Raw genomic sequence first — 15,868 nt, forward strand, 5'->3', positions numbered from 1 at the left:
TCACACCTGTTCTTCCCTTCTCCATTAACTTGAAGGAACAAGCACAATAAATAATGAAAATGAAACCTTTTTACATGACGTCCACAGAAAGCATTCTTCTTGCACATGGCTTAGAATACTGTGCTTGCATTAACATGGTGCTACGTGATGGATTAAGAAACACATGGTCAGAATGTTTACAGATAAGACATCCACGTATCAAATTTTCTTTTTCAAAATGGCACAGCCTACTTAGTGGAAGATGTCTGGTTCTAAGCCTCGTCTTAAAGTTTTAGACTGCAACACATACATATACTTTCCCCTTTGCCTTCCAAGCATTAAGTGCAGACTGGAGCTAGAAATAAACAGCTATGCTTTTAGCCATTTTTGTTTTCTTATGCTACTATGATATGTTGTTTGAGACCTCTTGCCATTAAAGGCCTGTGATCTAAGAGTGAAAAACCATTTCTTGCAGTTATAAAATATGTGCAACACTGGTAGATAAGACCAAGGCCGAACCACCCAGGTAAATAACCACTGAAGGCGAGGCAGAAGGAACAGAAACCAGGCTTCTTCATCTTCCACAAAGCTAGCATTTCCAATGAGATGTCATTACCAGCAGAGCTGCCCACCCAGTTCGTTCTGATCTGGGTGCTCTTCTCTGTGCTCCACCGGCACCCCATACACACACAATACCATCACCACTGACCTCACCGTTCTGCAATTACTGATCTAAACAACCCCTCTCTAGACTTGAGGGAGGGAAGAATGTAGACTAAACCATAGTTCCCAGGACCCAATTCGGGGCCGCAAACAGCAGATGCCTCATAGGAGTGTACAAATAAAGTGAGTGGAAGACATGTGCTTACTTGAAAGAATTCACAAGACAGGACATTGCATTAAAAATCAAAAAAGGAAATGTCAAATTTAATTTAAAGGAAAAAAAAAAAAACCTCCCAAAAATCGTCTGAAAAACAATGGAGCAAATCAACTCCTGAAAAAATTCTGCATCTTGGTGATCACATTTATTGGATGAGTTAGAGAAAAATAAAAATGCTGTTTAGCTCAAGAATTTCTGAGTTATCTGCAAATCAATTTATTTCAGGAGTGGAAGAATTCTTGGTTATTTCTTAATATCAAAATGTACGCAGGTTTCTCTTTTGGGTGTCTTCTACATTTAAAGAGGCAACACACAACATCTCCCATTTCCACACAGGATAAATTCTTTGTTTCAGCCAACTCTCAACGGTGGGGCAACTAGCACAACGCCATCTCCCCGGACAAAGAGCATTGGAATATTCCGTTTTGTTGACTGAAAGAGGAAAAAAAACAACAACACATTTATACAAATTTGTAGTAGTATTATTTAGTTTTTCAGAGAGAAATTTGAAAACAATGAACACAGATTGATAACACAAGTTGATTAAAAAACCTGATCACTCACCTCGGCAGCACAAAGAACCATCCATTAACTTCATTTTCCTGGAACATGACTGGGGCAGAGACTATAGCTGGCCCTCTTCCTGGCACAAAGCTAGACTACGTTTCTCATGCTCCCGGCCAACCAGATGGTACCATGCACTCGGTTTTAAGCAGTGGGAAGTGATGACCGACCCAGAAACTTCCTTCGAATGCTCTCTTAGGTCTCCCCCTACTATGGACCAGCTTAGAACCCTGGGAATGGCAGAGCACCTGGAACAAAGCTTCTGCAACAACCTAAAACCTCACTGAGGACTGTCAAGTTGGGCAGAGATAAAACCCTGCTGTACTGAGCCTTCCCATGTTGCTTCTATGTGCTACTGTGCTCACGTGTGCAATGGACACCTTTCATGTTAGCCTAGGAGACAAGCCTTAGACAGTAAGGAAACAGATATGGAAGGTCTAAATCTTCTTATGCCCTGGTCAAACCGTTGCCTATAATGACTTGGAAAGTAGCCCAAAGACATCCCAAACCTACAGATTCTGGTGGAAGAGGTTGGGAAAAGCCAAATGTTAGTTTTGCTGCTGTGAACCAGATGCACTTGACATGGAATTGTAAGGAAGACAGGGGCTCAGGCGAGAACTAGCTGGTTTTCGAGCAGAGACGAGAAGAAGAATTCACAGGGTCAGAAAAGCCAACTGCTTTTAGACCTCAAACTGTGGATGATAAGGAAGAAAAAAAGCTTTGAGGAACAAAGCAGTTCTGCAAAACTTCTCAGGTTAAACAAGCTCAGCGCTGAAGGGAAGATCAGATTAAGGGTGTTGCCTTTCCACCCAAATTTACTTTAGCAAATGACCCAAGGCAGTCAACAGTAATTTGGGGGAGAGGAATAGAGGTGAGGAACTAAAGAAATAAAGGCGCCTAATGTTCTGTCTAGAAAAGGACTTTGAGGTTATTGGCCCAAAAAGAAGTGACTGGAAGGTCAGAAACATATAATGTCCTAAGCTTTCCTTTTTTTGTCTTTTGTTTAGGGCCACACCTGAGGCATATGGAGGTTCCCAGCCTAGGGGTCTAATTGGACCTGTAGCTGCTGGCCTACTCCACAGCCACTGCCACGCCAGATCTGAGCTGCGACTGCTACCTACACCACAGCTCAGGGTAACGCCAGATCCTTAACCCACTGAGTGAGGCCAGGGATCAAACCAGCAACCTCATGGTTCCTAGTCGGATTCATTTCCACTGCGCCATGACGGGAACTCCCATATGATGGATTTTAAAGAAATTGTACTGCCAAAAAAACCACAGCCCGGCTAAAAAAGCCTTTGACAATGTGAGTCTTCCAGCACAATCGAGATGTTTCTGTGAACATTCTATAGCCCCCAGATTTAATGAATAAAATACAGGTCACCGAATTAAATTTGAATTCTAGATACACGGAAAAGAATTTTTGTTTTTTAGTATAAGTGTGTCCCAATATCACCCAGGACAAGGGATTTTTCTCTACCAGGACAGGGACCACTCACACCTACCCAGGGAATTCATCACTGCAAAGGACCAGTAACTACTCCATGTTCCCATCTTTCCTTTTCTGAAAGGGGGTTTTCATAGTGGATATCATGTCTCTGCTCCTCTACAGTGTTGATGGTGATGGGGGGGTTAATGACAAGTAATTCATCCTTTCCTGCTTACAGAAGCTGTACAAGTGACCACATGTAGACCTGATAGAGAACTGTCTCTGTGCCAGGCAGAAGATATGAGTAATAGCTGTTTTCATAACTTCTTTAAAATGTAGAAACCATGTTCTATGAGCTTATTGGGTACTGGAACTAACAAAAAAAGACAACCCCTCACACAAGTTTAAGTAATACATACAAATTCAGGATGTCAGCCAGGAATGTATCCAATTCCTCACAGATAATACTATCCCAGGACAGCAATTCTCAAACTTTAACCTGCAAAGATCACCTGTTTAACAGCTTGAAGGCTGTCCCCGGCTCCATGCTCACAGATCCTCACTCAATAGGTCAGGGTGTGGCCCATGAACCTGCATTTCTAACACACTCCAGGGTGCTGCCCAAAGTCCTGGTTCAAGGAACACACTTGAGCATCACTCTCAGAGAAATAAATACCATGTCTGCCTTCGGGTTCCCTTCAAGCTGCAAAAGGCAATCTGAGCCTTAGCACAGCAAGTTCAGCGAAAGAGACAGTGTTAATCAAACCAACTGATATATTTTACTCAAATCCCTCACTCAGTGGTCACATTTCTGAACTAAAATGTTCCAACCTTACCTCCATATGGAAACCACTACATCCAAAATGGTTCTCTGTTAATTCAACTGTAGTTTCAATTCAACAACCCCAATGACCCCTGCTTCCTGATATCACCCCCTGGCATGATCCCCACCCTGTGAGTGTAGGTGAAGGCGGTGCCTGGCTTCTAGCAAAGAGACCACCACAAAGTTCTTGGGACATCACTCTCACAATTAGGTTATGTAAGGCAGTTACTTTCACTGTGCTAGGTCTGACGATGCAAGCCACCTGGCAGATGAGGCCCATGCAGCAAGAACTAGGCTCTCAGTCCAAATAACCTGGAGGACATGAATCCTGCCAAAAACCATGTAAGTCAACTGGGAGGTAGATCTTCCCCTAGCTGAGCCTTCAGGTGAGACCTCAACCCTTGTGCAGTCTTGTTAGAGACCTTGAAGCGGAGCACCCAGCTGAGCCTGGACACCTGACCACAGAAACTGTGAGCTAATAAATGTGTGTGCTTGTAAGCTACTAGGTTTTCAGCTGACTTGTTTTTATATAAAATTGAGATACATGTTCTAAATAACTGAGAATCATAACAAAAACATGGAATTGACCTCATTTTGAAGATGAAGAACCAGGAGTTTAGTTTTGGAGGTACTGAGTTTGACAAAACAATCAATGTGGATATATTTTCAATAAGAATACTGGAAATGGCAGAGTGAAGCTCAGAAAAGAAATTGGACACATAGAGGAGTTCCCGCTGTGGCGCAACGGAATCGGTGGCGTCTTGGGAGCACTGAGATGCAGGTTCAATTCCAGGCCCGACATAGCAGGTTAAGGATCTGGTGTTGCTGCAGCTGCAACATAAGTCACGACTATGGCTCAGATCTGATCCCTGGCCTGGGAGCTCCATATGCTGAGGGGCAGCCAAAAAATGGGAAGAAAAAAAAAAGAAACTGAAGACATAGATTTATCCTTAATCATAACAGCCATCAATCATCACTTAGCATCAGCTTAACAAACACCAAATTCAGTGCATCCTATTATAATTCAGGAGGAAAGCACAATTATTTAATTGCATTTTATAGAGGAGGTCCCTGAGGAACTTGTCCAAGGTCACTAACTAATCAGCTGCCAGGATTTGAACTGTTAACCCAGACCTCAAGCTTTTAGCTGTACTGATTATTATTACAGATTGATGGCTCATAACAAACAGTAGTTACTAAGTCACATCTGAGAAGAAAAAAAAAACATAAAAAAAGAAAAAAAAAATCTCATGTTCAGAATGAGGAAAAAAAAAATAGCCAAGTAGTCAAGAGTGGCTGAAAAGAGGAGAAAAGCCAGGACAAAGCAGAGCTACAAAAGTGAACAAAGGCTACATCTGAACACTTAATATGTGTCTGTTGCCATCTGAAGGCTTTTCAAGCAACTTTTCAATGAATCCTCAAGCACTGTATAAAGACGGTCTTATTACCAGCCCCATCTCACAGACATGGAAACTTAGTCACAGACAAGGTGGGTAACTGGTATAACTATACAGCTGGTAGACAATGGGGTCAAGCTGTGAATCCAGGCAGTCCTGCCACCTGAATTTACATTTTAGACCACAATGCCCTAGGAGGGTCAGACTAACTTCCCAATACAGCAAAGAATGAACAAATGTGGTTTTCTTTTTTTATACTGAATAATAACATGTTCCAGTATTTGAAAGATCTGCATAATTCAGTGAACTAGTATTTTCTAAATGACCAGTGCTTGATCTTATAAAATCATGCATGTGTAAAAGACCCATTCCAAGTGCAAGGTGGACCAATTATATGTAAAAAGAGTATGAAAACTTCACTTATACAGTCTCAGATTCCACACTACACCTTACCTTTAAGAAACTACCACTCACTTAGTTTGGCTGTAGCATCAAAGGCAGGTATCTACACAAAATACTCCTCCCTTTTCCAACTATCTATCTGTGTGGGGTTAGCATTTCTTCAGTCATAACATATCACAACAGATTAAATGCAGAAAAAAAGATCTGAGTTCCCAGATGTCAACTATTTCTTTTCTTTTTTGGTCTTTCTGCCTTTTCTAGGGCCGCTCCTGCAGCATATGGAGGTTCCCAGGCTAGAGGTCTAATCGGAGCTATAGCTGCTGGCCTATGCCACAGCCATAGCAACACGGGATCTGAGCCACATCTGTGACCTACACCACAGCTCATGGCAATGCCAGATCCTTAACCCACTGAGCAAGGGCAGGGATCGGACCCACAAACTCACGGTTCCTAGTCAGATTCATTAACCACTGCGTCATGACGGGAACTTCCCAGATGTCAACTATTAAGCCAAGCATTAAAGAGATTTGCAAATGTAAAACAAAAACACTTCTCCCTAAATATCTTGTTTTAAAAAAGTTATCACTCATAAAAATGTTACTTATGTCAACAATATTTTTAAGGAGTTCATTAATATTTTTTAAATTTCTCAGTTTTAGTTTTTAGTAAGTATTGATAGGTCAAATCCACATCAAACAAAACCACACTGTCCAGTACTACCATTATGTACCAGGAAAGGTGTCTTACACAGCACATCTCACCAAATCCTGGCAACCCCATGAGAGAAACCATAGTACTCCTGCTTACCAATGAGCAAGTGAAGTCTGCAAAGGTACCCTCCCACCGCCCAATGTACCCCAAATAGAAAGTGACTGAGCCAGCACAGGAAACCAGATCTGTTGGACCCCAAAACCTTTGCTCTTAATGACTATACTCTACTGAGTCCATGAATAGGCATCAAAACACAACAGCTTAACGGGTGTTAAGCTTTTGGCTTCTGAGAACAATTGACATTTAAAAAGCCATGAATAGAAGTGCATGACTTACTTTATATATCTCTTCATATGTTTCTTCATCAATTTCTATAGTTGTCACAGTTTCTTCCACATCTCCCAATATCATATTTAAGTGCTGATCATAAGCCTGAAGTGGGACAGCAAGGGACGAAAAATTTAATAAGCAAATTAGGAGATAATGAACAGGGCCTACAATATACAAATGGCTCAATTACGAGTAACACATAGTACTTAAAGCACAAACTTAAAATGCATATAATCCTGCTGTGCTATAATACAATGTTTCTTTGAAGATCATTTCCAATGATAACTGATTTGATGCAAATATAAAACTATTTATGGTCAAAAATGAATTCACTCAAAATATCTTGAAGTTACTTTTAAAGTGTCCACCCTATTTGTTATCTAAGGCAGTCACATAAATATGTCATGGAATTTCATTTTGAAAAAAGCTAGTTCATCACTTTTCAGTACATTTCTTCCAATTCCACCTATAACAGAGTGACAAGAAATATACCACAAAGGAAATAAAATTCTCTGTTTAACTGCTGAGATGATGGCACTGAAATCTCCGAAAGGCACAAGACACTGTCATTCAACCCTCCCTGCCCTAAACACTGCAAAGGAAAGTAAGCAATACTGCAGCCTCGCCAGAACTAGCTGTTTGGCGCATGTGGGCTTGATCAACAAGTACTGCAACTCAGACATTCAGAACTCAAAAGTATAGCATGATCCCATTCATTTTTTAGAGAGGGTGTATACAGTGTAAATATATACATATAGACACATATTCATGTATCTGTTCTGTGTAAATATACAGAAAAGATCTGAAAGACTATAGACCCAAGAGAAGAAATAGGATTTCACCTTTTACTCTACGTATTCCTGTGTAAAATTTTTCACAAGAAAACGCAAATTTATATACATGTCAGTAATTTAAAGAACATTTAAATAAGAATGGAGGACAAATAAATCTTATTTACAAATAAACAGAAAGGAAAAAATGAAAGAAATGAAAATGTTCTCTAGTAGACGTATTTCCATTAAGAGAAAAATATGTTAAACATATGAATAAAGTACAGTTCTATTTGGTGTTTAGAAATACAGGTGACTTTCCACCTCCTTCTCATCTATTCAAAACACTCTTTCACAGTGGACAGTTTTTACATTTCCAAGGGGTGGGGTTAGGGAGCAACATTGAGGAAATAATCTAATTTCAAGGTGATTTAATAAATTTACTCACATGTAACCTGCCTCGAAGCTCTCTGTCATTTCTCATTTTCACATAGATTCGCTCATCCAGGCTGAGCCTGATGAGATCCAGGGGCTCTTCTACAGTGTTGGTAGTTTGTTGCTGATAAAAGAAACAGGCTTAGTAATACAGTTCTAGAGAGTGAAGTGTCTGAACCATCAGTGCCCTGTGTGACTGTGAGCAAGTTAGTTAACCCCTCTATGCCTCAGTCTCCTAATTTTCAAAATGTGTGTAACAGGAATGCCTACCTAATACTACTGTTGTGAGGCTTAAAATACATATATGAAGGCTTAGAACAGTGCCTAGCGTATATTAAGTGCTGGATAAATGAGGGCTGAAACATACCTACACAGAAAGGAGCTGTACAACAAAATAATCATGACTGCACTCTGTTCTCTCAAAATCCAAACTGTCTGACCCCATTTCAGGGTATAGGGAGTTACTGTCTCAGGACCTTCATCTTTCTTTCATGTTATCATTTAGCAATTGGAAGAACATACACTTAATGACTACCACATACTAAGTGGAGATGAATGTTTGAGGAAAGATTATGAGTGCAGTGCAGGAGAGGCTGAGTTTAGGGCGCCATCTGGCCAGTAAGATGAATATATTTAGCAGGCAGTATAGAAAAATACTGGTTGAAAGCACTGGCTTTGGAGTCAGGCAGTGTGGGTTCAACCCCTGACTCTGACATTCATGAACTGGGTTTAAAAACCATGCCATCTCTAATTCTGTTTCCTTGTTTACAAAATGAGGAAGCCACAATCTTCCCTTCATGATTTTCATGAGGACTAGGATGACTGGGGTCCATGTGGAAGGGATGGTTGAAGCCAGGTGAGTTGATAAGATTATTTAAGGAGAGCTGCTTCGGGGATTACATAGGGTCATTGGAGGAAGGTGACTGAATGTTACAGTCTCTATAGCCTTAAAGGGCTAGATGCAAAAAAGAGAAAGGAAATCCTGACCTCAACTGCTTCCATCTCCAGATCAACAGATGTTTGTTAAAGACCAGCTAGCCAGTTACTAGATCAGTGATACAGGAGTCAGTCCCTGCCCTCAAGGAGTTCATTCTAGTGGAGAAAGGCATATAAGTAAGTAATCATAATACTGTAAGAATATATACATGACAGAGACCTACCTCCCACTGTCCATCCTTTTTATCCTGTAGCTTTAAGTACTGCCTTTTCAAAAGGCCTCCCAGACCATCCAATTCATTCACTCAATGAATATTTGTTGAGTGTTTCCAGCACTGCTCTAAACCCAGAATAGTGAACAAAACAAGACTCTTGCTCTCAAGGGACTCACATTCTAGCTGGGGAAGACAGACATTAAACAAGGAACCATATGCTCAATATGAACAAATAACATGCTATGAGGAAAAATAAGGCAGACTGGGAGAGTGCTATTTTATGCAGGTGGCCAGAGACCTATTCTTTGATATGAGGTGAGATTTCAGTAAATAGCTGAAGCTGCGGCCTAATCCACAAAAATATCTGAGGAAGAGCATTTGGAGAAGACGGGAGAGCAGGTAAGAAAGCCTGAAGGACCATCAGTTATTCTAAATACCAGCTCCCTGTCTCCTGCCTACCACATCACAGTTTCCATATGTTTCGCATATTTATGTTTACTTGTTATCTGTGCTCCCCCGAATATAAGCCCCAAGTTGGGCAGGTATCTCCCAAGTCAATGCCGATGTCCCTGGTATTTAGAAAGGTTTCTAACTATACAAAGGTGATGCTCACTAGGTGTTTGTAGACCGTGTAATCATTGTTGCGCTCAGTAATGACAATAACCCACTAAATGTATTATTAGCCTTTCTATCAGAATCCCGAGAGCTCCGTGAGGCAGGCAAGGATAATAGTTCTCATTCTACAAATCAAAGTGAGACTCAAGAGAAAGGAAGTGAGAAGAGTGAGGAATAACTAATTTTCAGGAGGGTTTTGAACAACAAGGTCTCAGGGCCTGAGGCAAAATTCGGAGGGGGCGCGGTTAACCAAGAGGCAGGTTAAGGCCGTGATGACCCAGAAAGAGGAGGCGTAACAGGCCACTTTCTCGTGAGTATGGGAAAAGCAACCCTGAGCTTGGGGAAAACAACCTTGGTAAACAAGGCTGGGCACACCCTGGCCCGGACAGGGAGAAGCCGCCCCAGAGCGAACTCTTCAGAAGATACTCACCTGGTCCACGTCGTCCGCCATGTTTCAAACCCTGCGCCCTTTCCGTCCTCTCGCGAGGGCACGAGAGCTGCTCCCTACGCCCACCCCAGTCTCCGGAAACGTGAGGACTCAATGCACCGGAAGTAGAAGGAGGTTGGTTTTACAGCTTCTTGCTTCCTGCAGCTTGCATTGGTCCTTTGAGGCTGGGGCGGAGCTTCATCCTGGGCGCAGGCGGGAATCTACCGGAGGGGGCGTGACCAGGCCCTGCACCGCCTGGGGGCGGGGCCAGCGCGCGAGCTGCGTCCCGCGGAGACGCGGTGCGTCACGCTCTAGGCGAGTCTTGCCCGGGCAGAGATGGCTCCAAAGCGCACGGCGGGCAGGGCGCTGCGGGGGCGCAAACCGCGCGGCCAGAAGGCCAAGGGCAAGGGCAAAGCCCGGCGCGAGGAGAAGGAGGCGGGTATGAGCCAGGCTGAGTTGGGGTTGGTAGGGAGGGTGGAAGAGGTTTGGGTGTGGGTAGCGGGAGGCCGGCTTCCTGGAGGTGTGAGCGAGGCGTCCTCCCTCCCACCTGCGCTGGGGGGCGGTGTTCCGGAGGCCTAGGGAGGCTGGGGGTGTGCACTTGCCCAGGTGCTCCCTGGCGGCCCTGCGCCTTTGCTCTCCTGGCCGGAGGTGATGCGCCCTGAGAAGTTCCGCTAGAGCCCAGCTGACCGCGAGCTCCTCTGCGTAGCCTCTTTCTGCTCCTTTTCGCCCGCAGGATGCAGGCGGAAGCAGGGGGCTGAATATGTGAAAGGTACTGCTATTATGTTGTGTCACCACGAGACGAAGGGACCAAGACTTAGAGTGCTGTGGTGTGTGGAGAGTCCCAGATTTGGATCCCACCTGACAACGTGCATATCGAGTAGGCTGCTTATATTTGTCATGCGCAAAGCAAAACACTTGATTTCCCCTTTAAACCTATTCCTTTCTTACTTTTCCCCATCTCAGTCTTTGACCCCTTCATCACTTGTTAAAGCAAACTCCTTTTCCCTCCAACACACATCCAGTCCTTCAGAAAGCAAATCCTATCAGTTTAACCTCAAAACTATATCTCAAATCTCTCCACTTCTCTGTTTCCATGGCCACATACCCCTTCGAAACCACCATCACTTTTCAGTTGAACGACTGCAGTTGCCTCTCTACGGGTCTCCCTACTTCTTTTTATTCCCCTGCAGGAGTTTTCTGTGCTGCAGCGCAAAGTACCTTAAAAAAAAAAAAAAATCTGATTTTGCCATGCTCCCACTTCAGACCCTCTGTGTCTTCCCATTGCCATTGGCATAACAGCCTCCAGATTCCTCACCTTGGCCTACAAGACCCTGTATGATCTGGCTGCTGCTGCCTCTCCTGTTGTCTCTTCCTAGTCTTCTTTGCCAGATCCCTTCCTTCTTGGCCTCCTCACACACACCATGTGATTCCTCACCTGAGCCTCTGCCTAGAATGTTTTTCCATGGCTTTGCTGTAGCTGACTTCTCTTCCTCCTGGTCTCAATCCAGGTATTCCTTGAATGTCCTAAGTTGGTCTTTTCAGGTGCACCTTATCACAGCTTCTGTCACATCTGTAATGACCTTGTTAATTTATTTGCTTCCTTTTTGCTCTCTCTTACCAGAATTGAAAGTTATAAAAACGCATCTTAATTTTCTTATCTTGTTCTTTTCCCCTTCCCTGCATATACCAAATGCTTGATAAATAGTTTGTCATTGCATAATACATGTATGCTGTAGAAGGGATTTCTGGGGTTCCTGATATAACTGGGTAGACAGTTAAACTAAGTCACCAGCAAGGTCTCCTGTGACACTAGATTCAATAATTCTGTGATTCTGTACGTATTATAAGGCCATCGTCCATTAGGAAATAGTAAAACAGTAACCATTTATAAACTTAAAAAGTGATTCACCTCACAATACTGTGAGTTCCGTTTTATTCACATAGTCATAAAATAAACGTTCCTAATGTGTCAGTACCTAACGTGTGCTGCACACAAACTGCGTGACATGGGACTTAGAGCTTTCTTGGAGGAGCTTAGGGTATGGTAGTGTTGACATTTACAAAAAAATTTATCCAGGACAGTGTGGTATCATGGAAGATGGTAGGAGGCTTTGTGGCTGGTGAAGGAGTAATTAGGAGAGCTGGGAAATGAATGTTTAACCTGCAGCTTTAGGGATAGGTACTATTTTAGTAAACAGCTGTTAAAGGAGGTTGTCATTCTAGCCAGGGAATGTATTTGGAATACATGGCAATTTCAAAAATTTTTTCTAATTGAAGAGGTTTTGGAAATGCCACCTGCCTGAGTAGCATTCCCCCATCTAAACACTTCACCTTGTCACCAGCTTGGCATAGTGCCAATGCTTAATAGTTATATGGGTTTGCATAAATTAGCTTGGGCAAATTAATTTCATCTCTCTGAACCTCATGTTTGACTTGTGGGGTGGTGGTGAGTTTTCCCTGAGAGCATGTGAATCTCCTGGCATGGTCTGTGTGAGGTAATCAGATGGGCCAGCTCCTATCAACTCAGCCTGAGCATAGGTAGGGGATTACTTAAGCCTGACGAAAATTATGAGCCAGTGCAGCTAGCATAAGTTTCTGAGGTAGCTTCTGGGAAGAGTTAGCATCTTTGCTGTGTTTGGGTAGAGGAGCAGTTTGGTTGTGGTTTTGGATGCAGGTGACACTGATTTGGTGACTCCTCAGTGTAGTTTCTGACAGCACCATAGTGTGGGTTTTTTTTTATTTTGTTTTGGTTTTGTTTTTGTCTTTTTGCCTTTTCTGGGGCCACTCCCACGGCATATGGAGGTTCCCAGGCTAGGGGTCTAATCAGAGCTGTAGCTGCCGGCCCACACCAGAGCCACAGCAACACGGGATCCGAGCCACATCTGCGACCTACACCACAGTTCATGGCAACACCGGATCCTTAACCCACTGAGCAAGGCCAGGGATTGAACCCGCAACCTCATGGTTCCTAGTCGGATTCGTTAACCACTGAGCCACGACGGGAACACCACCTCAGTGCCTGCAAATGAAGGTGACACTTGGACGCTTCCCACAGCTGGGGACAAAGAAAATACTCTTCAACATTATGTTTTTTTTTGGGGGGGGGGTAACTGTAGTTCCTTCATATTTAATTTCAGTGTCAGTGCCTTCATCGGTGTAGTTCATCAACTCCTTCAGCAGATACTGAGCACCTGTGATTTTGGGGCACCATTCTACGCCTTGGAGTTACAGTATTGAACAGGACAGGCAAGGTTCCTGCTCCCATGATGCTTTTACTCTATGGGGAAGGGTAGGTAGGACAAATAAGTTTACAAGTAGATTTGTATGGTGATGAGAGGGTGAAGAAGGCAGAACAGGTTGTTGTAATAAAGCTGACAAAGGGACGGGAAAGAAGCAGCTGAGTCGGCATCAGTGGTTGAAAAAGGCTGGTGTGAGGATGTGGCCCTTTGAGCCAATTACTGACCATCCTGAAGGAGTCTTTCCTAGGAAGTTCTCGGGGAAGATGAATCACAAAGTTAAAAGGCTCTTAGGAAAGGAGCTTGGCTGGCTGGCAGCATATGGTGCACTAGGAGGCAAGCGGTAGGAATTAAAATGGGAGAGGGGCAGGACCCTTACTTTGGAGACCAAACTAAAGAGTTTATTTTACTCTTAGTGTTTTGATGTGCTTCCAGCAGTTCTAAGCAGGTGTTTGTTTGTTTGTTTGTTTGTTTTTTAATTTAATCAGCAGGCTAAGCAAGCCTCAGTGGTTAATCCATGCCCTGCTGAGATAACCAGAAGGAGGTCAAGGAGGTTGGTGAGACATACAGTTGTCCCTCGCAGGGAGTTGGTTCTAGGACCCTTGCATATACTAAGATCCGCAGATGCTTGGGTCCTTAATGTAACAGTGTAGTACAGTCAGCCCTCCATGTCTGGGGGTTCTACTTCTGCAGATTAAACCAAAGTTCGACCAGAGATTGGTTGAATCTACAGATTCACAACTGGGGGATACAGCGGGCTCTAGATCTTGGAGAGTCCTGGACAATGGCCTTTAAAAAAAATTATGGTTGATTTGTAGTATTGGTTCAGGTGTGGTTCATGGTGGTTTGATGTTTGATATTGGACTATACTCCATGTAACATTATTATGAAGTATTGGCTATAGTCCCTATGCTGTCCATTACATCCTTATAACTAACTGGTTTTATACCTAGTACTTTGTACCTCCTTATCCCCTTCCCCTATCTTGCCTCTCCCTCCCCCAAATCCCTTTCCCCACTGGTAGCCACTAATTTGTTCTCTGTATCTGTGAGTCTATTTCTGTTTTGTTGTATTTGTTCATTTTTATTTTTCAGATTCCACATATAAGTGGGAACATGGTATTTGTTTTTCTCTTATTTTACAAAGTGTAATAATTGCCACGTTGTTGGAAATGGCAAAATTTCATTCTTTTTTATGCCTGAATTATATTTTGTTATATATACATGCCATATCTGTTTTTTGTTGTTGTTGTTGTCTTTTTAGGCCACACTTGTGGCATGTGGAAGTCCCCAGGCTAGGGGTCTAAATGGAACTGTAGCTGCCAGCCTACATCATAGTCACAGCAACGCAGGATCCAAGCTGTGTCTGTGGCCTATACCACAGCTCACCAGATCCTTAACCCAACTGAGCAAGGCCAGGGATTGAACCCGCATCCTCATGGATACTAGTCGGGTTTGTTAACCGCTGTACTGTGATGGGAACTCTGCCACATCTTCTTTATCCACTCATCTCTAGTTGGACACTTAGATTGCTTCCATACCTTGGCCCTTGTAAATAATGCTGCAGTGAATCCCGGGGTATTTTATGGTTTTTTCAGATATATACCCAGCAGTGGAATTTCTGGATCTATGGTAGTTCTATTTTTAATTTTTTGAGGATACTCCATGGTGTTTTTCACGGTTGTTATACCAATTGACATCCCTACCAACAGGGTTCCAGAGTTCCCTTCTCCTTGCCAGCACTTGTTACTTGTTTTCTTCTTGATGATAGTCATTCTGACAGGTGTGAGGTGATAGCTTACTGTAGTTTGATTTGCATTTCCCTGATGATGTGATGTGTCTTCATATGGTCTGGTGGCCATCTGCATGTGTTCTTTAGAAAAATGCCTATTTAGGTTCCCTACTAACTTTTTGATTGGGTTGTTTGTTTTTTTTGATACTGAATTGTATGAGCTCTTTACATATCCTGGATATTAACCTCTTATTAGATATGTCATTTGGAAATATTTTCTCCCATTCAGTAAGTTGCCTTTTGTCTCATCAACAGTTTCCTTTGCTGTGCAAAAGCTTTTAGTTTTAATTAGATCCTGTTTATTTTTACTTGTTTCCCTTGTCTGAGGAGACCAATCCAAAAAATATTGCCAAGACCTTTGTCAGAGCATACTGTCTATATTCTTCTGTAGTGGTTTTATGGTTTCTAGTCTTAAATTTAGGTCTTTAGTCCATTTTGAGTTTATTTTTTATATGGTGTGAGAAAATGGTCTAATTTCATTATTTTACATATATCTTCCAAACTTCCCAGCCCTCCTAATGTATTTAAGAGACAGTCTTTTCTCCATTGTATGTTCTTGCCTCCTCTGTCGTAGATTAATTGACCATAGCTGTGTGGGTTTATTTCTGGGTTCTCTCTTCTCTTCCATTGATCTACATGTATGTTTTTGTGCCAGTACCATACTATTTTGATTATTATAGCTTTGTAGTATATAGTCAAGTCAGGGAGTGTGATCCCTCCAGCTTTGATTTTTTTTTTCTCAAGATTGCTAGGGTTATTTGTTCTAGATCTTTGAAAAATGTCATGGTCATTTTGATAGAGATTGCATTAAGTCTGTAGATTGTTTTTGGTAGTATGGACATTTTAACAATATTAATTTTTCTAATCCATGAACAGAGGATATCTCCTCATTTATTTGTAGTCTTCATTTTCCTTCATTAGTGTCTTA

The 15,868-nt window shown here is 42.6% G+C and overlaps 2 protein-coding genes across 4 annotated transcripts in view; one reads left to right on the forward strand and one right to left on the reverse strand.

Annotated features, from left to right (window-relative positions):
• Nucleotides 1-974: 974 nt before the first annotated feature.
• Nucleotides 975-10,074, reverse strand: LSM3 (LSM3 homolog, U6 small nuclear RNA and mRNA degradation associated). 2 transcript variants are annotated; one of them, XM_047781863.1, is made up of 5 exons: nucleotides 9,917-9,970; nucleotides 8,708-8,812; nucleotides 7,734-7,844; nucleotides 6,522-6,617; nucleotides 975-1,291 (listed from the first exon to the last, which is right to left on the reverse strand). In XM_047781863.1, exons 2-5 carry the CDS (start codon nucleotides 8,720-8,722, stop codon nucleotides 1,211-1,213), a joined length of 303 nt encoding a protein of 100 aa, XP_047637819.1. In that variant the 5' UTR covers nucleotides 8,723-8,812; nucleotides 9,917-9,970; the 3' UTR covers nucleotides 975-1,210. The 2 variants fall into 2 exon arrangements, with proteins under 2 accessions (XP_047637819.1, XP_047637814.1); XM_047781858.1 differs by lacking the exon at nucleotides 8,708-8,812 and having other exon boundaries at nucleotides 9,917-10,074.
• A 111-nt stretch (nucleotides 10,075-10,185) lies between these two features.
• The window catches only part of XPC (XPC complex subunit, DNA damage recognition and repair factor), a 46,155-nt gene continuing 40,472 nt past the window's right edge, over nucleotides 10,186-15,868 (forward strand). Inside the window, exon 1 of one of the 2 annotated variants that reach the window (XM_047781798.1) lies at nucleotides 10,186-10,352. In XM_047781798.1, the coding sequence (XP_047637754.1) occupies nucleotides 10,250-10,352 (103 nt within the window). In that variant the 5' untranslated portion in view covers nucleotides 10,186-10,249. Of the gene's footprint in view, nucleotides 10,353-10,669; nucleotides 10,791-15,868 lie in introns of those variants that run through there. The other variant, XM_047781809.1, reaches the window with a different exon arrangement.

The sequence above is a fragment of the Phacochoerus africanus genome, chromosome 1 (genome assembly GCF_016906955.1).
Source record: "Phacochoerus africanus isolate WHEZ1 chromosome 1, ROS_Pafr_v1, whole genome shotgun sequence".
NCBI classification, from domain to species: domain Eukaryota; kingdom Metazoa; phylum Chordata; class Mammalia; order Artiodactyla; family Suidae; genus Phacochoerus; species Phacochoerus africanus.